This window comes from Prionailurus bengalensis, chromosome A2 (assembly GCF_016509475.1).
Source record: "Prionailurus bengalensis isolate Pbe53 chromosome A2, Fcat_Pben_1.1_paternal_pri, whole genome shotgun sequence".
Lineage (NCBI taxonomy): Eukaryota > Metazoa > Chordata > Mammalia > Carnivora > Felidae > Prionailurus > Prionailurus bengalensis.
In genome coordinates, this window is record NC_057348.1 from 56,136,193 (window position 1) to 56,160,320 (window position 24,128).

Below are 24,128 nucleotides of genomic sequence, written 5' to 3' on the forward strand. Positions count from 1 at the left end.
GCGGAAAACTGCCAGGTCTAGCAAATACCTCTCAGTTCATCACCCACCCCACACGCTAAGGGCTCTGAGAAGCCCCGCCCGCCTGGGTTGGCCCAACATCCCCCACATGCACCCATGAACCTCGTGAAACTCCGCCTTCCGCACCTTTGATGGGTTAGCGGGCCCTGGCTGGAGCGGTGAGGCGACGGCCTTTGAGAACAGGCAGGTGGATGTCAGGGGGACTGGAGCCCCTGGCCCTCCCTGAGAACCTGTTTGGTGTCCGTCCCAGGCTTCGCTTCGGCTCCCGTCACAGTACAACTTTGCCATGAACGTGCACGGCCGGGTGAAAGGCCGGACCGGGCTGAGGGTGGTGGTCAAGGCTCTGGACCCCGCTGCTGGACAGCTGCACGGCCTCGCCAAAGAGCTCACTGACGAGATCCAAATCCAGGTAAAGGATAGGTGGGCAGAAGCCACCGTCAGAGGGAGAGGAGGTGCCAACCCAGCGGCCTCTCCCCCTGGGGACCATTCGGGGGCACATCAGCCCTTCTGCCACCCCACACCTGAGGAGTTCTCGGGCTGCAGGGGAGCCCGGAGATGGGGCTGCCTGAGGGCATAGGGTGGGGGCGGGTGGCTGGCAGGCCAGGAGGTCCGAAATAGCTTGATGTATTCCCCAAAGAGCGGGTAATCCTGAGCTGGGAGTCTGAGGCACTTTCATGGTAGAAAGAAGCCGGAGAACTGTCTGAGTGGGGCATTAATTGAATTGTCTGTGTTTATTTCGCAAACACTCACAGACCACTTACCAGAGGCGGACTTGCCATTCCCCAGTCCCCAGTGTTGCCTCACCCGTGAAGTGCCTCCCGAAGCCTGTGGGGCAGGCGCTGTGGGCGTTGCTGCTTGATGATGAGCCCGAGGCCTTAGGGGGGAGGGGTCAGAGTGTGCCCCCAGGTTGCAGTGAGTGGGTGGTGGGTCCTGAAAGGCCTGGAGGGCTGTGCTGTGTGTACGGCCTGGGAGACGGTGTGACCCATCGATTCACAGATGGAAACCGAGCCTCAGAGAGGGAGGGGGCCTGCTCCAAGCCCCCAGAGGAGCCCCACTGAGTCAGGACCAGGAGCCCAGCAGTTTTTCTCCCGCCCAGGCCTCAGTGCCTGCGTCTCTCTCTCCAGTCTGCCCTCCTCCCTCCCCTGACTGTCAGGGCCCCTCAGTGAAACTAAGGATCTGGGACCTAATAACCTCTGGGATGCCTTAAATGGCAAAGAAAAATTGGGGGTACTTGGGTGGCTCAGTCAGTTAAGCGTCCGACTTCAGCTCAGGTCATGATCTCATGGTTTGTGGGTTCAAGCCCTGCGTCAGGCTCTGAGCTAACAGCCCAGAGCCTGGAGCCTGCTTCGGATTCTGTGTCTCCCTCTCTGTCTGCCCCTCTCCCACTCAGGCCCTGTCCCTCTCTCTCTCTCCCTCTCAAAAATAAACGTTAAAAAAAATTGCAAGAAAAAATTGAAAGCAGCTCCTGAACGTGAGAAAAGAAACAGATCAGGTCCCCTCTTCAAGAAGAAATAAAGCATTTTCTAACCTAGGCGCCTACCTAGTCAGGGGTAAAGATTTTCAAAGAAAGAAACTGTCATTTACCAACCCCCCTCACCTCAGGCTGCACATGTGTGCATGCACACACACACAGACACAAACACACACAGACACGTAACATACATACGCATGCAGAGACACAGACACATATGTATACACAGATAAATACAAACACAGACACGTGCAAATATATCTTCTTCCCAGTTAAAAATGAAAGCATGTCTGGCACCTTCTCATTGGATAAAGACGGCTTTGCAGCCTTCGAATTCTGTGACCTTGCATGAGTCACTGAGCATCTTTGTGCCTCAGTTTCCCTAGCTGATAGCAGTTGGAAGTTTGGGTATGTCAGAGACTTAGCGATGCTGGATCCAGCCCACAGATGTATTTGATTTGGCTCATTCTGTGCTCCGAAACCATTTTTATTTGTTGCGAACATTTAAAAATAGGAAGATGTATAAAAATCCAATAGGCAGCTTGTCCTGAAGATACATGGCATTTTTCCACATGTGCCAAAATCAGCAGGAGATGGGAAGCAGCCCCTCCTGGCCCCATTGCCCCCCGCTTCTCCCCGATGGTGAGACCACCTGTCAGTTGCCATTGACCCTGGTGCTTGCATTATTCCTTTTCTTAAACTTGAGTTAACAGGAAAGTAAGATCTCTCTTGCACCTTAATTTACCTCTAAAGAGGGACAATAGGGGCGCCTGGGTGGCTCAGTCACTTAAGCATCTGACTTCGGCTCAGGTCATGATCTTGCAGTTCATGAGTTCAAGCCCTGCGTCGGGCTCTGTGCCGACAGCTCGGAGCCTGGAGCGTGCTTCGGATTCTGTCTCCCTCTCTCTCTGCCCCTCCCCTGCTCATGCTTTGTTCCTCTCTGTCTTTCCCTGAAAAATAAACATTAAAAAAAATAAAGAGGGACAATAAAGAATATGCATTTAAGACAAATAGGAAGTAGGAGGAGACATTTTTTGCATGTACTTCCTGTGCAGTGGCATGCATCTGAGTCAAAATCAGGCTGCCCCACTCTGGGTGCCATCTGCCTAGTGGAAGGACTCCCCTGATGCCAGAACCCCATCTAGCTCCCAAGGTCATTTATCATTCACCATTTCGGAAGTGCTGCCACACACATTGCTACTAGAATCCTGCGGCTCTTTGAGACAGACATGGCAAGGATTATTAGTTTTAGACCCATTTTACAGATGAAGAAATCTAGACTTACATATACGATCAGAACGTAGCAGTGCTGGGAGGGAGGGAGTTTTCTTGGAAAACCGAGCCCTTGGGATCCAGCCAATCTGATCAGATCAGAAGCCAGTGGGGAGCTCAGAGCTGTGCTCAGCATCCAGACCCGGATGCCAAGGAAGGTCCTTCCAAGGGTTCCTAGAGAAAGGGACTTGGAAGGGTGGTGGGCAGTTAGGGTGCATGTAGGGAGGGGTGTGGAGTTACCATAAGTGAAGCAACCATGGGCTAGGGAGCCGTCGAGGGCCCCGGGGCTCCTGGGGAGTGATGATCAGATTCACTGGGACATTACCAGGTTTATCACCTGCCCTGGTTCGCCAACATGCCCCGTACCCACACTGTGCGGATCCCGTGGGAGCATGGCAGGAGGGAGTGAGATGGGGGTTATTCTGAGACGGTCACACTGAGGAGCAGCTGAGCAAGACCCTGGGTCCTGTAACTCTGTACGCTGCCTTCCGTGCCCAGAGAGATGTCCCCACCACCGGGAATCTGGGGAGGGGCCTGTGCTTCCTGGCTCTGTGAAGCAGATGCCGTCGGGGCCTCTCTTAAAAGTCAGCGCTCCCCGTCCCATCCCCAGCCACCTGACAGGTGCTGGCAACAGTGATCCTCCTGTCTCCCTCCCCGTTGGTCTCCCTCCCTGGAGGGGAGCTGGTGCCTGGCCGTGACTCCAGTAGCATGACAGGAAACAAAACTCCCTCCATTCTAGGTATTCGAAAAGCTGCTGCTGCTGAGCCCTGAAATAGAAGCAGAGCAAATATTAATGTCGCCCAACTCGTTTATAAAGCTTCAGACAAACAGGTACGTGACTCAGCGCTTGTTTGCAGCTGGGCTGAGACGCTGCACTCGGCATCCGACGGCTCATTTGTCAAAGTTGTCAGGAGCCGCGGGTGCTTCAAGCGAACGGCATCTTCCTGGGCTTGAAGTGGGTGCGGCTTCTGCATTCCCCCCTCTCTCCGCCATGGATGTCGTCTTCTGCTGCTCCGCATCACGTGTTCCCAAGGGTCCTTCTTATCTTCCCCGTAGCCTCGAAAGGTTTTAATGCCCACTGCTCAAACCCGCTACCTTAAAGGGAAAGAAATGCTACCTTGGAAGAGTTAAATTTTCAAATGCCCCTTTGTCTTCAAGGCTTGCTGTTCAGTGTGAATAATTCCTGACCCAGCAGCATGGGCATCACCTGGGAGCCTGTTAAAATGCAGACCCCAGACCTGCACGTAACAAGACCCCCCACTCGATGGGGATGCACATCATTGTCTACAAGGCACAGGTGTAAAACACGTCTGCAAATGTCATTCCCACCTTGCATTCAAATGGGGCGCCTTTGGTGGCAATGACTTGCACGTGACCTACAGTTGCACGGTGGGGGAGGGGCTGTAAGGACCACAGGAGTGCTCACGTGTTCCGTGGAACGCACACATGTGGTGGTCATTCGTGCACATGTATAGATGCCAGGCTGTGTGCTAGGCTCTTGGAACAGGTGCATGACGTGCTGGTGGGGAAGCGAGAAGTACGGCACGAGAAGGGGACAACAAAACAAGGTATAACGGTTAAGCCAAGGCCCAAAGAAGGGCCTTCTGTGCAAGGATTTAGGGGAGGCCTGTCTGAGATAGCGAGGCTTGAGCTATTAAAGGATGAAGAGGAATTCTGCAGGTTCCCAGCAAGGGGTTACTGATGGGGGAGAAAGTTGAAGCAGAAGCAATAACATTTACTTTAAGGTCATCTGAGGAGGGTCTGTAGGGCTGCACGCAAAGAGCACGGGGAAGGGGACAGGCCCTGAGGGCTGGACACCTTTGCTCCCTGCTGTTTCTTTGTTCTGTAACAAGCCTGAAAGAGAGTATGAAACACTGTGAGATGTGTCTCCCACCCAGCCCAAACCACTTTCTGAGCCAGCAGCCCATTTTCATCCCATTCCCTGCCCTTGGAAACAGGACAGGGCAACACCATTGCTTCACAGCTGGGGAGACCGAGGCCAAGAGAGGAGGCACGCAGCTGTTTGCGGGGCATTGGGACTGCACTCAGCTTCTGCCTGACGATGGTCTTTCACTGTGCCAGGCTGCCTTATGGCAGCAAATGGGGAAGTTTGCCCCAGAAACGATCTTTGACAGCATATGTCCCATGCAGCTGATGAGAGGAGCTCAGGCCTCAGTCTCTTCTCCCAGAAGCAGCGCCCTCTTTGGAACCATCGGTTTTGCAAATTAAGTTTCCCGTGGGTGACTGATGAGGCTGAAGTTGAGCTGAGCACCCAGGTCCTAATGCACAGTGGGGCTAAGATCAGGCTTTTTCCTTCTCCCAGGAGCCATCGGGAAGCCCAGATGGCTGGATCTCAGGGCAGGGATTTCGGGCCCCTTGCTGCGACCCGCTCCCACACTCTGAAAAACCGAGTCTGTTTTTTTTCCAAAGGGACGGAGCAGCATCTCTGAGCTACCGCATCCTGGACGGGCCGGAGAAGGTTCCTGTCGTGCATGTTGACGAGAAAGGCTGCCTGACGTCAGGGTCCGTGATTGGGATGTCCACAATCCAAGTGACTGCCCAAGAGCCTTTTGGGGCCAACCAGACCATCCTCTTTGCTGTAAAGGTAGGATCATGCTTTCCTGCTTTTTGGAGGAATGAAAGCAATCGTGTCGAGGTAAAAAAAAAAAAAAATCTCCCCTCGCAGGTATAAAATAGATCTATCACTTTCCAGCTCAGAAATTGTAGGTAAGAATTTATTGAAGAATAACTTGGGGGCAGAGGTCCTAGCTGAAAAGTTCTAGCATCTTCTAGATGTCAGAGCGGAAGATCCTTGGAGATTGATTGCAGTGGCCTCATTTCATAGATGGGGAAACTGAGGCCCAGCGAGGCCCATGATTTGCTGGGACCAGCACCCATGTCCTGACTGGGCAGCCGGCACCTGGAACGTGATAGGTGCCTATGCACATTGACTGCATGTGCTGGGCACCCGACACAAAAATGGTTGCATTATACATGTGGCAGCATGTACAGTTCAGTGACCCATTTTACAGGCAAGGACACCGGGACTCACCATGGAAATGACTCGCTCAGTGAGTCACTTCAGTGGTGGAGAGTCAGGGTCTGGTCAGCCGGGCTCAGGTCATGTCATCTGGCCACATCACGGCGCTTCCCGTGTCCCTCTGCCCTCCGTGCTCCGTGGTGATGGGAACTTTCTCCTCCTCGAGCATCCTCGGGTCGGGTCCCCGGAATTTCCTTCCACTATCTCGTCATAGCCACTTTCTGAATCCTGGGTGACAGACAAGATACATGACTTCATGTTTGAGATTTTGCCATGGTCACAGATCTGTTTCCTTAATAATGTCTTTTTGTTTCCGTAATTAATGCCTGGCAGGGAACCTTCAGCCTGGTTTTTGAGTTGGTGAAAGCAGCTTCCTGCTCATCCTACCTCAGCAACTATGTAGTGAGCACCAGCTGAGTAGAGGTCGCTGCACCCGCCGATCTTTATCCAAGAAATTGGGTCTTCTGAGCGGAGCTAACTTTCTGGCCAGGATAGATTTTACCCGGAGTTGGAGGGCCAGGGCCGCTCTCCCTGGAGCTCGGGTTTCTGGGCTCCGGGATTCTTTCCCTGGAGCACCTGCCAGCACGTCGTGGCTCCTGGTTAATACTTCCTCTGCCGTCCAAGTGGGCATTACTTCCACTTTAAACACCCAGAGAGCCTGGTTTTCGAAGGAAACTGAACATCGAAAGCCCAGGGGAAATTTTTGCCAATGTGAATAATGATCTAATTTTTCAAAGTCATGGGTTTTGACTCTTGTAGATTGGGGGGTTTTCTTGTAGTGAGGCCAGCCCACTGTGTGGGAAGGTGGGATTCTTGTCGCTAGGTTGGGACGCTTAGCAGACCAAGGCCTTTTCTCTTTCCGTGACCCCTGAGTCGATCAGCCTCCCGATCCCTCCCGAGGCGGGTCCCACTGGGGGCAAGTGACTCCTCCCTGGGAGGCTGGTCCCCAGGGCAGTCATCACCACACCTGCTCACTGTCCCCAGGTATCTCCTGTGTCTTACCTGAGGCTCTCCATGAGCCCCGCCCTGCACACCCAGAACAAGGAGGCTCTGGCAGCCCTGCCTTTGGGAATGACCGTGACCTTCACCGTCCACTTCCACGACAACTCCGGAGACACCTTCCATGCTCACAATTCGGTCCTCAGCTTTGCGACTAACAGGTAGGGTGTGGGTGATGCTCATCTCCCCTGTGAAGATGTGTGTCAGTTGTACTTAGATTTGATGTATGGGGGCGGCTGAGTCCACTAGACCCTCCGTGCCACTGGAAGGGAGCTTTGTTCCCTTCAGTCTTGAGGAGGGAGCGTGTCGTGCTTGCGGGACCACAGGGGGAGCACTGGGCTTGGGCGGGAGGCAGTGGTGAGGGGAAGGCAGGGCACAGAGCCTGTACCACCGCGTGGTGGGAAGCTGTTGGCGATGTCCCGTGGTGGGCCGGAAGCGAGACACAGGTGTTGGGGTTTGTGATAAACTTTGGTGTACCCGTGAAAGCCGGACTGCAGGGGAGACGTAGCCACCCTGGCCATTGCACTGGCCCTGTGATCAGCGGATGCAAATCAGTGATCACAGACGTTATAAAAGTTGGTCAGAGCAAGGCACACACATTCCAATGCTCTGGTGCCGGCGAGGAAGGGGTCTGACCTTCACTGCATCCCCTTGTGTGTGTACAGGCCTTTCCACGTGACGTCTCGCTGACTCCTCACTGCCGCCTGTTTGTAGAGGCCCAGAGAGGTCAAGCCACTTGCTCAGGGTCACGCGGGGTTTGAACACCAGGCTCCACATGCGGTTCATTTTGGCTGGCCCTGTAAATACCCCAACAACCTGGGGTTTCTTTTTAATGTTTATTTTTGAGAGACAGAGCGTGAGTGCGGAGGGGCAGAGAGAGGGGGACACAGAATCCGAAGCAGGCTCCAGGCTCCGAGCTGTCAGCACAGAGCCCGACGCGGGGCTCAAACTCACAAACCGCAAGATCATGACCTGAGCTGAAGTGGGATGCTTAACCCACTGAGCCACCCAGGGGCCCCACCATCAGTCTGTTTTAATTAGACCTCCGGGCGATTCTAAAGGTTGAGAACTACTGCCCCGGGGGCATGCAGACTAGCTCAGAGGAGGAGAGAGAAGCATCAGGCATAGGAAGAAGGACGGCTTGGGCAGGGGTTCTAGGGCCTATGGGGGGCAGAAGATTGTATCCAGGTGTGGGTGACCATTGCAACTTGGCCTCCTCACAGGCCTGCTTAGCACGCCCAGGGCCAGGTGTAGGGGGGGCTTAGCATGGTGGGGGAACTGGGGCTTGGAGTTGCAGCCCGTTCAAGCCCTAGCTCTGGCCTTTGTGGCGCCTTCCCAAACAAGGCGGCTCACCTCTCCAGGCCTCTGTTTCCACACCTGTCATACGGGGAACATGCCTAGTCCTCGGGGCCGGCAGCTGAAGCCATAGTCGTGAAGGCGTCTGGCAAAGTGTGGAGCTCTTTGCACGTTGTATGGGCCATCCACGAGTCTGGGATCTAGGCCACCCTGGAGGAAATGGAGCCAGCTCCTCCCAGCCCCTCAGCTACCCCACAGAAGTCCCGCTGGCCCTTGAGCCTCTCTCCTAGAGACCAGCGGGAGCTCCGAAGAGAGACGGCGTGGCAGAGGAGACGAAGCCAGAGACCCTACCCCTCAGACCTGCCGGTCTGGGCCTTTCCACCAGAGCGACATTGGCTGGTGTTGACCAAGCACTCACTGTGCCAGGCCCTGGTCTCGGTGCTTTATAGCTACCCATGAGGAAGTGGGCAGAGGCCATGCCTCCTGAGAATGTCCTTGTTCCCTGTTGGGAAGGGACCAGCAAGCATCTCGAAGCTCGCCTTGCCCTCTGACCTCAGCTTTCCCTCCTGGGACGTGGGGCATGTGCTGTGGGCCATGGGCTCCTCCCAGGGGAGATGAGATGAGACCAGGTTTGGGCAGCTGCTTGGTAAACTTAAGCTGGAGGAGCGCCCTGGGGCCACCGTTAGCAAGAAGCTTCGTCCAGCAGAGGACTCAGCTATGTTTCTCCCTCCGGAGTTGGGGGCTCTTTCCTGAGACTGAGAGCCCGCATCCCCCTCCTGTGCCTAGAGACGAGTTCGTGCAGATTGGGAAGGGCATCGCCAACAACACCTGCATCGTCCGGACCATCAGCGTGGGCCTGACGCTGCTCAGCGTGCGGGACACGGAGCACGTGGGCCTGTCCGACTTCGTCCCGTTGCCCGTCCTACAGGCCATCTCCCCGGAGCTGTCCGGAGCGGTGGTGGTGGGGGACGTCCTCTGTCTGGCCACAGTTCTGGTCGGCCTGGAAGGTGAGAGAGAGAGAGAGATACTGGCCGGGGTCGGGGTGGGGGGCTTCCTTTTGAGTCCGGGGCAGCCCCAAAGATGGGAGGGGGCTCCTGTCGTGGGGGTGAGACAAGCAGGGCTGGCATGACATGACGTTCAAGAGCAGGAGTCAGAAAACCACCGGCCAAATCCAGCATGCTGTCTCTTTTTGCAAACACAAGTGCCTGGGAACTCTGGCACACCCTCATTTACATGTTGTCAGGGGCCGTTTTTACCCTCCAGCTGCCGGGTTTGAGCGCTGGCATCAGAGACCTCTGGGCCCGCATGGCCCAACAGATGTACCATCTGGCCCTTTGTGGAGGAAGCTGGCCAACCCGTGCGCTCATATAGCCCTGTCCGCTAGAAGTTTCTAGCACTGTGGAAACATCCCATATCTACACTGTCTGACACGGGGCACTCACGATCCAGTACTCTAAATGTGGCTAATGCAACCGAGGAGCTATGTGTTTCATTTTAATTCATCTCGTGCCTAGTGGTTACCATGTATTGCCAACAGCCCACATCTAGAAGGAAATGTAAGGAGAGAACAGCTATCGGGCCTGTTCCCATGCCACCTGTAGATTCACCACCTACGTTACTCAACTTCTTTTTTCAATTTGACTCCCTGTTTTTTTTTTTACCTAATTAAATTCATTTCAAAAAGACGTTCAACACTGCCCTTAAAAGAAAGCAAATACAATTTGCCAGAAATAGAACGTGGCTGTTGAGTTATTTTGTTGTATCTGTTATATAATGCAATTGGCTTTTAACTAAGAAACGCTCTTGAACCTGACACTTGCTTTGTTTGCACAAAGGGGTTGATAAACAGTCGGGGGTGGGCAGGGGTGGTGCGTGGGGAGGTTCAGCACCCGGGTCATCCCAGGACAAGGAAGTGATCAAGAGATTCCAAGCAGGGAAGCACTGGAGTGAACATAGGGCCAGAGGTTCACTCTGGGCAGGGTCACAGCCGGGCAGAGAGCAGGTGTGCTCCAGGTGGCCGCAGCCAGGAGCCAGGGGAGGTGGGGGGCGGGGGCCAGAGCCAGGGTGCAGAGGCCAGTGGCATGGATTCTACCCTGAGGGTGATGAGTGAGCTCCCCCGGGAGCAGGGTGGAGCATGGTGGTGGGGCAGTGTCACCCAGGTGACAGGGCTGGGCGGGAATGGCAGATGTGGGAAAGATGAGTGACAGCCAGGGCTTTCTCTCCCAGGCCTCTCCGGAACCTGGAGCTCTTCAGCTCACAGCATCCTTCGCATCGACCCCAGGACGGGCGTGGCTGTGGCCCAAGAGGCGGGGTCTGTGACGGTTTACTACGAGATTGCTGGGCACCTGAGAACCTACAAGGAGGTAGGGCTTCGGGGCATATGTGGCTCACCCTCTTGGGGTAAAAGCCTCGGCTTTCTATCCTGAATGGCACCCTTCCCTTTAAAAAAAAGAAGCACCAGCACCCTGCTAGGCAGTCAGGATCCGGAGTCGTGAGTCTGGGGTCTGCTCCCCACTTCCTCCGGGATTGGAACAGGTGCCCTTTCCTTTCCAGGCCCCTGCCTCCCACGCTCAAAATGGTGTCATGACAAGGGCTGACCTCCCGGGGCCGCCCCCCCCCCCCCCAGCTCCCACGCATGCTGGCGTAAGGGCGGGAGTGTCCCCTGTGGGCGCTTCCCCAGGAGTCTCGGGGCGGGCGGGCCGGCGTGGCCATTTGGCATCACCGGCAAAGTTAAGCCTCCCCGGCAAGTCACTTTTTGAGTCTTTCTGGAGGTGAACAAAACCGTTCTCTCTTCTATTTATCTCCAGCCGAGAATGAATCAATGAGCAGCGTCTGGCTGCGTTCCAAACGTGTCTCATTTTAGAGCCAGCGTGCACGTGATCGAATCCAGCAGTTTAACCTAATAGCTTGCATATTTAGTGCCGGGGCTCTGCAGTGGGTGAGCGGGTTGCAGATAGAGGCACCTTGTGACTAATAAAGCTGTGTTCTCCCAGGAGGAGCCGCGGAGAGTGGGCAGGGGCGGGTGGGAGGGGGGCTGGAGGAGAGGGCACGGCGTAGGCAAAAGTGTGCAGGGCTCAAGAGTCGAGCCCCGATGGCTGGAACATAGGCAGTGGGGGGAGGGTGGAGGCTGGCGTTGCAGTCAGATCGTGTGATGCACATTGTGTTCTGGGTAGTTCCTGGTGAAGCACGTGAGCTCTGGGGCCAGGCTGCCTGGGTTCAAATCCCAGCCAGGCCACTGAGAGGCTGCGTGGCATTGGATAAGTTATTTCACCTCTCTGTGTCTGTAAAATGGAGGTAAGAGGGCCAAGAGGATTAAGATTTAACCTATGTGAAGCGCTTAGAATGGTACTCAGCACCTAGCAAATGTTCAGTAGGTATTAGCTGCACCTGTTACTATTCCGGAGCAAAGAGGAGAAGCTTATGCCAGACCCAGTAGGGATTTATCAGGGTTTTTGGTTTTTTATTTTATTTTATTTTAATTTTTTTTAATTTTGTAAAAAAATTTTTAATGTTTATTTATTTGGAGGGAGGGACAGAGAGAGGGGGTGACACAGAATCTGAAACAGGCTCTAGGCTCTGAGCTGTTAGCACGGGGCCCGATGCAGGGCTTGAACCCGGGAACCGTGAGATCATGACCTGAGCCAAAGTCGGACGCTTAACTGACTGAGCCACCCAGGCATCCCTGTCAGAATTTTTTTTTTTTTTTTATAAGTAAAGAGTGATCACAATCAGAGGTAATGTTTGGAATGAGTATCCAGTGCCTGGTGGAGTCTAAGAGCCCAAGAGATGGGGAGTAGCTGCAGGGGTAGTGAGCCAGGAGACAGGATGGGCGCTCTGCTGGCCCTGTTGGGTGGGCAGAAACTAAGGGAGGGTCGTCAGAGCTTGGTGACCATTTGGAAGTAGGGGTTGAGGGAGAACCCTTTGGGGGATGACCTCCCCGGCGTCCGGACTGAGTGACAAGGTGGATGTCGGTCCTTTGCCCTGATGGCGGTAGGGGGTTGCAGAAGGAGGGGCCGGCGCTGGGGAAAGATGATGAGCGGATGGAGGCGTGGCCAGTTGGAGGCGTTTGTAGCTCCTCTAGGTGAGGCGGTGATGAGGCAGCAGGTGTTTCTGGAGCTCCAAGACAGCAAGCTGGAGATGGGGTGGGAGTCCACAGCACAGACGTGGTTCTGGAAGACCTGAGAGTGGACGGGTGCACATACATGCAGCACATACCAGAGCAAGGCCTTGGGCCCCCTCTGCCAGGTGTGGGGGGAGGAGGCAGAGGAAGCAGGGACAAGATGGCAGGCAGCCAGGAGTACAGGAGAAGGTGGGAAGAACCAGGACCCGGATGTGGGTGCCCACCAGTGAGCGTGGAGGTGATGGGGCCAGCCTGACGGCCTGCCTGTGCTCTTGTGTCAGCCACAGGAGCTGCCTGGGCTTTGGGGAGGAGTGAGACCCCATCCCTGCTCTTTACGAGATCACATTCCGCTAGAAATCCTGTGGAAGGCAGGAAGTGCTCAGCGCCTGCCCAGAGGTGGGAGGACAGCCTGCCGGCTGGAGGGGACCATGCTGGAGGGGTCAGGCTCTGTGGGGGGAGGGGGGAGGGTGATCCCAGCTTAAGAGGGGCGCATGACTGGGGTGTTTGGGTGCAGCCAGTGCAGGCTGGGCCAAGGGGGGTGAGCAGGGGAAAGTCTGGGAAGACTGGAGTCTGGAGGGGCGTTCAATACCCAGGCTATGTGAGTTGCCTTTTGGTCAGGTTGATTTATTTTGAATAAATGACAGTAAAGTAAAATGGCTCCTTCTCTCATTGCTGAAAGACTAATTAAGCAAACTGATGAACAGAGAAGTGATCTGCCGCAGTCCCAGGAGCCAAACCCCACAGCCCACCCCGGACTGAATGCATTCAGACCTGCTGTTCAGCACCGCACTCCGCTGTTAGGAAAAGCAGCTCGTTCAGAGGGAGGCAGAGTCTGACCGGCCTGGGGTCTAAGCCCAGCTCTGCCACATCTGGCCAAGTCTCAAAAAGACGTGGAGCCTCAGTTTTGTCCCCTGTGCAATGGGCAGTGCCTGCATCCCAGGCAACGGGGTGAGGTCACAAAAATGTCCGTCACTGAGCCCACACGTGGTCGGTGCTCAGTGCAGCTGCCTCGGCTCCCTCCCCAGATAGCAATCGGTGTCCCTCAAAGGATCGTGGCCCATTCCGTCCGCCCAGGCCAGACCAGCTTCCAGGAGGCCTCCAAAGTGACCGTCACCTTGGGAGACAGAGGCTCTAACCTGAGAGGTAAAGAGTGAGGGGCTTGCTTGGTCTGGGGAGGGGCCCCGCCAGTCGCACGAGCAGGGAGGAGGTTCCCCGTGGCCCTGCTTAAACTCACGCCAAAGGCAGAGAGAGCATTTAACCCCTGCTGGCCCTTTCCTTCCAGCTTTTTCGAAACCCGAGTGTTCTTTCTAAAAGAGCCCGGCACCCAGAAGCTGTCTGTGTCTGAGCTGGAAGTGCCACTTCAGCCCCAGGGCAGCCGAGTAAAGAAAGCCCCAGCTGACTGCTGGTAATCCCAAGAAAGTAATGATTTAGCAGGCCTCGTGGCCGATTTTGATTTTTGTAATTACCTTTTCCAAGTCATGCGTAGAACATCCGACCCTGGCCCTGCCCGTGACAGCCCTGGACAGCAACTGCCAGAAATAAATACATCGATGTGGGCTGGTTTGGTTTTTTTTGTTTTTGTTTTTTTTTAAACCATGTACCCAGTGGAATTAAATACCACTGTTCTTGTTCTGATTGATGAGGTAGCTTTTCTGCATCATATAACCTCTTTTTTCCTACTTCAGGGCACGGGGCCAATACTGCACAATTGCCGAGATGATACTCAGTGTATTAGTGGGAAACTGTTGCCCTCCTGAAGTCCAGAAATAAATTGCCCATTTTCCCCCTGCCGACAGGAACAGACGATGTGCATTAGTGGGCCCGACCCATCTGCTGTGCTGCGGGACGCAGGCTCTGTAGCCCAAATGCTGAAATTCTGATCTGAAATTGCCCACGATTCGGAATGACCCTCCTCCCCCATAGAATTCTCCCCAGCTCTTATAAACTGTGGTGCTGTCACGAAGCTTTGGGCAGCCCTCGGGGGGCCCTGTGTGGAAGGAATGTGGGGCATTTCGTGGCCCGGCTAGCCTGCACCTGGCCTGCTCTTGCTCCCTCGTTTCAGGGCTCTAACAGACGGATGCAGAAGCCTGTGCAGGGGGGCCGGGGTGGGGCGCCTAATAGGTCTGGCCCATGCCCTTCTCACCCCTTCCCCTCTCCAGGTGAGTGCTCTCCCTCCCAGATGGAAACCATTGAGACTCTGCACCCAGAATCCCTCATTAGCTGCCACCTCCAGTTCAAGCAAGATGTCTTCGATTTCCCAGCACGTGACGTTTTCACGGCAGAACCAGGATTTGATGCCACTCTGGGTACGTTTGCAAGGGTTTGCATGGGACGACTGGCTTGCATGGAGGGTTCCTGTTGGCGTGCCGGGCTCATGGCAGCCATCTGTCTGGAAGGGCCATGTCTGTCAGGAGCCCAGCCTGGCGGTCGATGCCACCACTCTGGCCTGTCATTCATTTCGGCCGCTGGGCGGGGTTGGCAGTCCAATGCTGGGCGATGGCTGTCCTCGGCACCCACCTACACGCAGCAGGCAGGACACATTTCAGAGTTGGAAAGCCTGGGTTTAGGTCCCTTTCTGCTCTTCCTACCTGCCAGTGGGTGTTAAGGCTGCCTCCCTCTGTGAAATGGGAAGGATGATGCCTTAGAGCTGAGCGCTGCAAGCGAGAGCTGGGCAGAAGGGCCCTTCCTTGTTAACTAGCCAAGGGCCCCACGGTGTGTCCGAACAGAACTTCCACTGCCCGTGATGCCCGCGCCACGGGCTGGAGTGACTGCCTGGCCCCGGGCATGCCGGCCACGTGGTGCGGAGTGTCTGAGAAGGGGGGTGCCCACGTGGGGTGCTTCGAGGGTTCAGTAGGATAGTTCCTGCCATATGCTGAGCACAGTGCCCAGCATACGCCATCGAGTCCTCGACAGGAGCTTCCCAGTGTTATTATGATAATGATTGTCGATGAGCATTTGGACCATTCTTCAGTTCCTTCCAAGAACATGCAGCCCGGTCTTAATTAGGAGGAGTTAGCGAGGGCATGACGCCAGACCATAATAAGCCCAGCCTGCAGCTTGCCATGGCCCGGGGTCAGCACCCAGGCCGCTGCCTAAGATGCAGGAGGTATGTCCTCAGGGCACCTGTGTGGGGCCCAAGTGCAGGGACAGAACAGGCATTTGATGGTCCCGTGCCCTGTTTATTGGCAAATGCGGCCCCATGAGGGGGTGTGAAGTTATTCCCACTTGATCCAAGAAAACCAGGCCAGCAAGGAGGCTGACTCACCCAGGGGCACTTGGCTGGCAAGGGCACGGAGGGGACTCCAGCCCAGGCATCCGGGTTCCAGGTACTTTCCAGGGCATTGCTCAACAGTGTGCATTGAACTCATTTATCTACCCAGGGCCAGCCATGGAGGGTCCAACAAGCACCAAGGTAGCCCCAATCCACACCTTCAGAGGACTTTCTGCTGTTAGCTGGGGCCACGGGCCATACTGGGAGTCCGCTCCAGCTCAGCCTGTAGCTCAGCATCGGGTCACGATATCCGTTCATTATTTACTCACCCCCATCCTGAGAGCCAGGATGGCTAGGCCCTGAAATGCAGAGCTGGCCCAGACGTTCCTTCCCCAGGCAACGTCAGTGCAGTGGGGATCTGGCGAGCAGAGGATTCTGAGGAGAGAGCGAGAGTGCTGGTCACAGAAAGGGTGTCCAAGCTGGATCAGGGGTGCTGAAGAGGGACATCCCTGGAGGTCCCTGGAGGAGGTGACGCCTCACCTGGGCTCTGAAGGATGCATAGGAGTTTTGCAGTTAGAAGAGCAAGGAGAAAGTGCAGCGTCCGGGCGTGGGTGGGAGAGGGGACAACTCAGAGCTTGCTTGTCTCCACAGGCCGGTACCTCTGCTCAGTCACGATGCACAGGCTGACGGACAAGCAGCTGAAACACCTCAGCATGAAGAAGACGGCGCTGCTGGTCACCGCCTCCATCCCCGGCAGCCACATCTCTGGGGAGCATGTTGGTGCCGAGGTGCCCTTCAGCCCAGGGCTTTACACCGACCAGGCTGAAATCCTTTTGAGCAACCACTTCACCAGCTCTGAGGTCAAGGTCTTTGGTACCGTGGAGATTCTCGAGAACCTGGAGGTGAGTGGCGTCCATGCATGAGCCGGGGACCTTGGAAAGGACCGGAAGGCAGGGAAGACGAGGTGAAAGGTGGAAGTCGTGGACCACCTCTCTTTAAAAGTGAAAAAAAGATTTTTTAAACGTAAATACCCTTAACCTTTTCTTTTCCCCCATACCATTATCTGTGAGCTTGTATCATTGAATTAGTTACTGGGAATGCTGCCGGACTTCCCCAACCAGGAGCTCGGTATGCGAGGGCAGTACTCAGCACAGAGCGTACCTAGCACATAGTATGTGCTCAGTGAACACTTAGTATGTTCAGTGAATGAAGTCAGTGCAGGAACGTACACTGACATGGGGGAGGAAGAAACGCTGTAATCTCTAACTTATCACCGACGCCCGCGCAACTGGGGACGAGTCCCTAGCCCTGGGCCTCAGTTTCCCCATCTGCTGAATGCTGGGTGAACGATGTCCTAGGTCCCGCAGCCCAGCAGGCCGGTAAGAGATCTGGGGTGATGTGGCAAAGGGGTTTTTGGCTCCTCCGTTTGCCGTATCCCTGGTCTCACTGCAGCAAACGTGAACGTGGATGAACGTTCTTGGAGCGAGATGGCGATGAATTCATTGCTGCTGATGGAGGGTCCGCCAGCCCAGGGGTTGAGCTGCTGGCGATCGGCCATTAACAGAGCTCCAGGCTGCTGCCTTGGAAAGTTGGCATTTGGTGGTAGTTCGTGTTGGTTTAGCACTTTTTTAAAGAGCACTTGATTAGAATTCAATGATATTGATTTGTCCTTTCCTTAAAAACACTCCCAAGTGTAGACAGTATGCTCCTTCCCTGACTTTGCAGATTTCATGCTGTCACTTAGAAGTACCCAGGCGTCATCGCCTACCTAGGAAGGTGGACCAGGGAAGGGTCCCCACCCCTACCGTCTGGGCCCCAGAGGGAAGCACAGCATGTCAGGCGGAAGTGGGGGTGGGGGTGCCGCTCTCCAGCCGCATTGTCTCTCCCAGGTGAAATCAGGGTCCCCAGCTGTGCTGGCCTTTGAGAAGGAAAAGTCTTTGGGGCTCCCCAGCTTCATCACATACACAGTCGGCATCTCGGATCCCACAGCTGGCAGTCAGGGGCCTCTGTCCACCGCCCTGACCTTCTCCAGCCCCATGACTAACCAAGCCCTCACCATTCCGGTCACCGTGGCCTTTGTGATGGATCGCCGAGGGCCTGGTCCTCGTGAGTCATGGGGTGGGACACCGCTGGGATGGACCTGGGCGAGGAGGGCCGGTCCGGGTGGTCTTGGCTGTGGGTGGAAATCTGGGCAGGAGAGCAGGAGGGGGGCGGGTCAAGACCTGGAGGACTCAGAAATGCAGATTGTCCCACAAAGTGAATTTGGCCCATTCGGGTAGCTAGAGGGATCCTGTTGAAATGTGACTGGATCGTACCCCCTCCTCTGCTCAACACTGCTTTGGTGCCCACCTCCCCTGGGGGGTGAAGCCCAAGCCTCTCCAGTGTCTTGAAAGGCTGGCCCCCCATAATCTGCCTCCCCAAACCATTGATGACTTGTCTCCCCGCTTGGGCACCTTGCTACAGCCACGCTGGCCTTCTTCCTACTTTGGGAACACGTGCAACTCCCAGCTAAGCCCTTGGCATACACTGTTCCCTCTGCCTGGGACGCCTCTCCCCCCGATAGCCCCTTGGCCACATCCCCACCTCAGTCAAACCCACCTTTCCTCACACATTCCCTGCTCAGATATTAGGAAATTCTGAAACTTACTCCCATGTACATCCTTCTCCTTCCATAGCCCTGTTCCCCACTGTCAGCCTAGGGAATAATTAGTACAACTAATTATTATTTCTGCTGGTCTTCCCCAACTGGGAGCTGAGTACTGCATGTGGGGACAGCACTTAGAACAGGGCCTACCTAGCATATACAGTAGGTGCTCAGTAACGGATGCCTCATTTATCCCGCAGTCGTGGACGAGCACCTGTTGCACAGCAGCGCATGTGCTGGGCAGATGCCTGAGAAGCCCCCACCTCAAACAGGGCATGGAATATTACAGACACAGCGAGAAAGGAATGATCCTAAACATGGGGCTCAAGAAGTGGGGGGCACACGGAGCGGGTGATTTTACACCTGCTGGCCTGAGGGTGTGGTTCAAAGGGACTGCTTCCTCCAGGTCTGGAAGGATGAGTAGCCAGGGGGAGGGCCGAGCCGTCAGAAGGGCCCTGGGGTGAGGTGCAGGGTGAGGGGCCAGGCCACGAGGAGCCTCGAACCCCTGGCCAGGGGCTTGGGCTTTTTCTTGAGAGCAGGGAAGTGGACTGGTCAGGTCTGGAGAGGAACAGCCTGAGGGGCTAAGGCCAATGTCAGGGGCACTTGAAGAGGCCACCTCCTTCCTCCCGTCAAGCAGGGATGTGTCCTGACTCAGGACAGTCCATTTAGGGGAGGAGGAGGGGCCCAGGATGAGGCAGAGGGAGATGCAAGAGGAAGCCACAGTCTGGGCCACCCCGAGCCAGGGCCCCAAAGGAGGAGTGGCTTTGGGGTAGCTGATGCCGGGCTCCCGTGGTGCATGGGCCTCAGTTCTGAGGGCGGCAACATCCCTGTCCAGAGCCTTTGCCCAACCCTGACCTCCGTTTTCATGACGGCAGCTCCTGGCTTGACATCTTCCACACTGCCTTGCCTTTCCGGGCACGTGGCTGACTCCTGGGCCACCCTTACCCTCCGAACTCCCCCAGACAGCTCTGCTCTTCCCCGGAATGGGTATGGAACCTGAACCCTCCTCCCAGCAGGGCCTCAGGTGGACGCGGGTCGGTTCAAGTGGCCCAAGATGGAATAGGACGGAGCACTGGAGTGATAGCCCCACAGGGCCGGCTGCTGCCCCAGGCCTCAGGCAGGCCGCCTCGCCCTCCGGCCACGCACAGAGACACAAGGGGACTCCACGTGGCCGTTTGGTAACTTGTCTTTCCATTGACTACAGATGGAGCCAGCCTTTTCCAGCACTTCCTGGATTCCTACCAGGTCATGTTCTTCACACTTTTTGCCCTGCTGGCTGGGACTGCTGTCATGATCATAGGTGAGGTGGGCTGCATTGTGTCCCCTGGGCTGCCCCCCACCCCTGACCCCAACTCTAACCAGCCATGTTGTCTTGCAGCCTACCACACGGTCTGCACACCCCGGGAGCTCACTGCATCCCCAGGCCTCTCCCCCGGAGCCAGCCCTCGCCACAGCCCCCACTGTGAGTCACCACCCTGCGGATGCAGCCAGGCAGAGCCGGGGCTACGAGGGAGGGTTGTGGGGATCAAGGCCCTGAACCCCAGGTCTCAGAAGCTCTGGCCCCACACAAAAGTGGCAGCTGGGGTGTGAGGCCCAGAAGGCAGATCTGGGAGCTGGTCCTGGGCAAGGAGAGCTTTCCCCCGGCAGAACCGTGGAGGGTGGAGGGCTGGTAGCGGGGGCCGTCTCTGCAGGGGTGCATGTTGGGACTGGTTCTTACCTGCTGGGGCTGCTGCAGAGGGCTCTAAGCTGGGTTGAACTGACTGACTCAGAGGTGAGGATTCTGGACAGTCCTGCTGATGGATCTCCCAGATGATCACAGGAGCCATTCCTCTTCAAGTCCAGTTGTCTCTGGTGACCCTGAGGCCCTGGTGATCCTACACAACTCCAGGGGACACTTCTCTCTGTGAGCGGTGTCCCTTGAACCTTGTGTAGTGCCCAACCTTCACAGCTGCACGTGGTGGCCTTTATATCTTTTCCGTTTGAGGGTTCTCTCCCCTATAGGAGGAATCCTTGAATGGTGTCTGCTGACCCAAAAGGGGCATGGCCAGGCTTCCAAGAGTCTGAAATTTTTTGGAAAAGGATGCAGTTATGTATATAGATACATTTTCCTGGGTAACCAGATCCCACGTGCATCCTGGACCCCTGGAATCATAGTCTTCCACAAATGTCATTCAGCCATCCTTACGACGGGCACTCACCTTTTCTAATCCCATCTTCCAACCCCTCCCTCTGTGTGTCGGAGCCATAGTGGAGTAGTTGTGTTACCTCCTGAACGCTCCAGGCCCTGGAGTCTTTGTTCATGCGGCTTTCTCTGCCCAAGAGGCTGTTCCTGCCCAGATGGACAGGCCCCGCTCCCTGCGTGCCCCACGGACCCACAGACGCGCCCATGTGGTTTTAAGACCCACTGCTTGTTCTCACTCCACAGCTGCGGGAGGTCAGGGCTCATGCTCCAAGCCTCTCGGCACGTCCAGCTGTCACCCCTTCCCTGGGTGACCTCACATCACTGGCCCAGGGCTGCCTGGGGGCACGGTCAGGGGGATGGCCGAGCTGGGCAGCGGATGCGTCCTTAGTGGCTGTTCCGGTGCAGGCACGGAGGGCTCCCTGCGGAGCGCCGAGCTCTCCCATATGCTCTGTTGGTCACCTCATCTCTTTCCTCCCTAGATTTTGCTGCCTCATCGCCGACGCCTTTCAACGCACTGCCTCCCATCCGAAGAGCCAGCCCTCCATCGGGGCTGTGGAGCCCCGCGTACCCCTCCCACTAGTCCACGGGCTGGGCCGGGACGCCCCTGCGCCCCCACGGTGGGCCCGGCCTGGAGCACCCCTGGGCCCCGAGCCCTCAGGCCCGTGTCGCTGCCTGCTGTGTTCTTGTAGACCTGTAGTTTAGGCTGTGCCCACTAGCTCACCCTTCCGTGTAGGGCTTTCTGTTGGCTCTTGTTTTCTGTTCTGTTCTTACTTCAGAATCTTACAAAGGCTAAGACTCTCGCTCATTCCTCTGTGCGCGGTTGTCTAGGGTTTCTGGACAACGTGCACTTAACGCTTTTCCTTCCCTGCAGTCTCTGGAACGACTCCCTTCTCGAGACTTTGAGCAGGCGAAGCTCCCTTCACTAGTGGTCTGTAAGGGATGTTCCTGAAGTGGCCTCAGGGAAAGGACTTTTTGATTTTTTCTTAACATTTGTGGGGTTTTTTTTTTCCCCTCCTTGGAAACCTCACTTTTCCCTTACTCCGGCCCCTGCCAGGAAATGAGGGAGCGAGCAGACACGAGTGTCCGAAGCTGGCCCCGTGACTGCACGGAGGCCTCAGGTAGGCGCCAACGGGGCCCAACCCCACGCTGGCTCAGCCTCACCGGGAGACGCCGACGGGCCACAGGAGCCACGAGCCGGGCTGCTCTTTGCCTCCGTGGGGGCCACTGTGAATATAGACGGCGTCCTCTGTGGTTGCTTCCTGCGCGTGGAAGCGTCTCCTGGACTCGGCCGCAGCTCCATCGAGGTGCTCTTTGGGGTCCGGCTCCTCCTCCCTATCCCGGCTTCTCTACCCACACAGGGACTTTGGAATCATAGTTAGGAAAACATCCCTGAGCCAGAGACCGGGACCTTTTCTTCTGGTTTGTTTGTTTGTTTGTTTGTTTTGAGAAGCCACTGTGTTCCGCCCGAGCACCAGACCAAAACCCAGTGCTCTCCCTTCCTCCTTTTGTACCACGGTCGTGCACCTCAGCAGCCCTGAGCCTCTGGCCTGCCCCATGTGGGCACCAGTCTCCCCGCAGCAGCCCTCCAGCAGGCCACGGAGCCAGACCCGGCCAGTGAGGAGGGTGGGCCTGCCCTCCAGGAAGGGGCCGGGAAGGAGAAGACATCTAGAAGATGCCCCCTCGTTCATTCAGCACCCGAGGCCTCCAGATCGCGGCCTCTCCGCCCTGGGCCGAGAGCTGTGCCGCTCTCAGGAAGAACTGGAGGCACACCCCGAGCCCGGCCCGCGGGGTCGCTGTGTGGGGGGACCCCTTGGACTCTGAGCCGCAAGCGTGAACCTACCGCAGGCCTTTTGGGCCGGGCCGTGCGATTTATTTTTCTAAAGCTGGAGACAGGAAGAATTGTGCCTTGCCTATCACTTGAGCTCAAACTGACGACTTGGATGTAAATAGGCGCGTTTCTACTTGGTTTATTTAATAAAGCTCTAATTTCTTAAGAGGGGCGTGATCACTGCCAGATCTGCGTGCGTCCTGCCTGGACGTGACCCAGGCTCCGGTGACTTGGCTTCCTTCCGGTTACAGAGATTTGGGGAGCGGGTCTGTTCCGCTGCCCTTCTGTGCCACACCCCCCTCCCACGGGGCCCCCACGGGTGCCGGGGGATGCCGCAGCCCCACCCACACATCACCAGGTATCACCACGTGTCCCACCCCTATCTCTTCCTCTCTCTCTCTCTCTCTCTCTCTCTCGGGTGCCTCTCACTCTGCACCTGTCCTTTCCTTGTGTCACTCTGGCCTCTGCACCCACTCTCCGCACCGGCTGACCTCCCTGGTGTCACTGATCCTCTCGCTGACTCTGCAGCCTGGACCTCGCCCCGCTGCTCGCTGGCAGCCGCTCCTGCCTCCCCAGCCCCTCACCCTCCGCCTTCCCCATTCCTGCTCCCCTCGGGGTGGTCCTCTGCCCACCCTCCACAGCCCCCTCGTGCCCTGACTTCTGCCGTCGCCGAGCTCTCATGCAGGCTCACCCCAAGTGCCTGAGTCAGGTTCTCCTGTCCCACGTCGCAGGCAGATGCCTAGAGAGACCAGGTGGCCGCCCAAGGCGGCAGGCTATTGGAAGGTGCCTCTGGCAGAGACCCCCTGTCGCCCACATCATCCACCTTCTTCCTGACTCAGAGCTGGGCAGACAGCGGCCAGAATCCATACGAGGTGTCCCAACCGTTTTGGCTGCTGGAAGCCAACATGTGACTACGTTTTGGGGACAGAATGTGAGCAGTGGTGTCCCGGGCAGCTCAGGAACTGGACTGACGGGAGGCGGTGCCCTCCGCACCACGTTGTCCCAACCCTGGCTGAGCTGGCTGGGAGGAGGCCACCAGGATGGCTCGGCCCTTGTCCTTGGAGCCTGTGCCCCGCCCAGGATGGCCTCCCTTGACAGGAAGGAAGGACACTCCCAGTGGCTTCCAGTGAGTCTTCTGCCACAGCCGAACCGAATCCCAGCCAATTCAATGGCAGCGCCCCAACACGAGCCTGGCAGCCCAGCTCTGTGCCCCCTCTTGTAGCCACACCCCCACATCTGGCCACCACCAGAGCTCTCCCCCCTGCCCCCTCCCCCTGCTGTGGACACACTTGCTCCTGTACGACTTGGGTCCCCCCCTCAGACCTTCCTCTCCCATACCCTTCACGTGGCCAGTCTCCAAGTTCCCATGAATCTGCCCTCCCCACGACCCTCTTCTTGGCCCAGGGAGCCTCCCCTGGGGTGAGGTGCCAGCCTCCGTGTCCCCTGCACCAACCCGCTGCTCACAGATCTGACCGCTCACACCCTCCTGCTTAAACTCTGTTGCAGTCAGCTTGCCCTTGGGGTGGGTGCGGTCCCTTTGTTCACACCAGCTCCCCACCCCCCCCAACCTCTTCACCTCTAGTAGAAGCAGCCAACCAGGCCACCCCCGCCCCCGGGTCCAGGGGCTTTGACACCAGCCAGGGTTGGGGCGGTCCTGCACCCACCCTCTCCCACCTGTGTGCTCCTGCTCTGCTCTCTCCCCGACTCTGGGCTTCAGTTTTCTGCTCTGCAAAGTGGGCACGGTGGTGCCATCAGTTACTGTAAACGTAAACCAGAAGCCATGTGTGGGACCTTCTCTTTGGGCAGCGGGTTGGTGACTAGGGGTGCCTTCCTCTCCCGGAGGGAATGGCAGATCTGACTGTCAGAGGGGACGGCAGGGGAGGGAGAAGCCGAGGGGGAGGGCCCAGCTCCCCGAGGAACGAGGAATGTTCTGTGTGGCAGATCCGGTCCTGAGGGCCCTGGGCAGTGGGGGTGACTGGGCGCAGAAGCGCTTGGGGGACAAGTGACAACTCCAGGGCACTGAAGCCCTTGTGGCCCGCCCACACTG

At 56.7% G+C, this 24,128-nt stretch overlaps 1 protein-coding gene across 3 annotated transcripts in view; it reads left to right on the forward strand.

Moving 5' to 3' along the window:
• The window catches only part of NUP210 (nucleoporin 210), a 107,402-nt gene extending 85,155 nt beyond the window's left edge, over positions 1-22,247 (forward strand). For 2 of the 3 annotated variants that reach the window (XM_043588238.1, XM_043588239.1), the window contains exons 28-40: positions 269-427; positions 3,501-3,592; positions 5,192-5,366; positions 6,786-6,961; positions 8,883-9,103; positions 10,323-10,459; positions 13,242-13,359; positions 14,376-14,522; positions 16,079-16,329; positions 17,317-17,533; positions 19,276-19,371; positions 19,450-19,533; positions 20,733-22,247. In XM_043588238.1, the coding sequence (XP_043444173.1) occupies positions 269-427; positions 3,501-3,592; positions 5,192-5,366; positions 6,786-6,961; positions 8,883-9,103; positions 10,323-10,459; positions 13,242-13,359; positions 14,376-14,522; positions 16,079-16,329; positions 17,317-17,533; positions 19,276-19,371; positions 19,450-19,533; positions 20,733-20,833 (1,974 nt within the window). In that variant the 3' untranslated portion in view covers positions 20,834-22,247. The other variant, XM_043588240.1, reaches the window with a different exon arrangement.
• Positions 22,248-24,128: the final 1,881 nt, after the last annotated feature.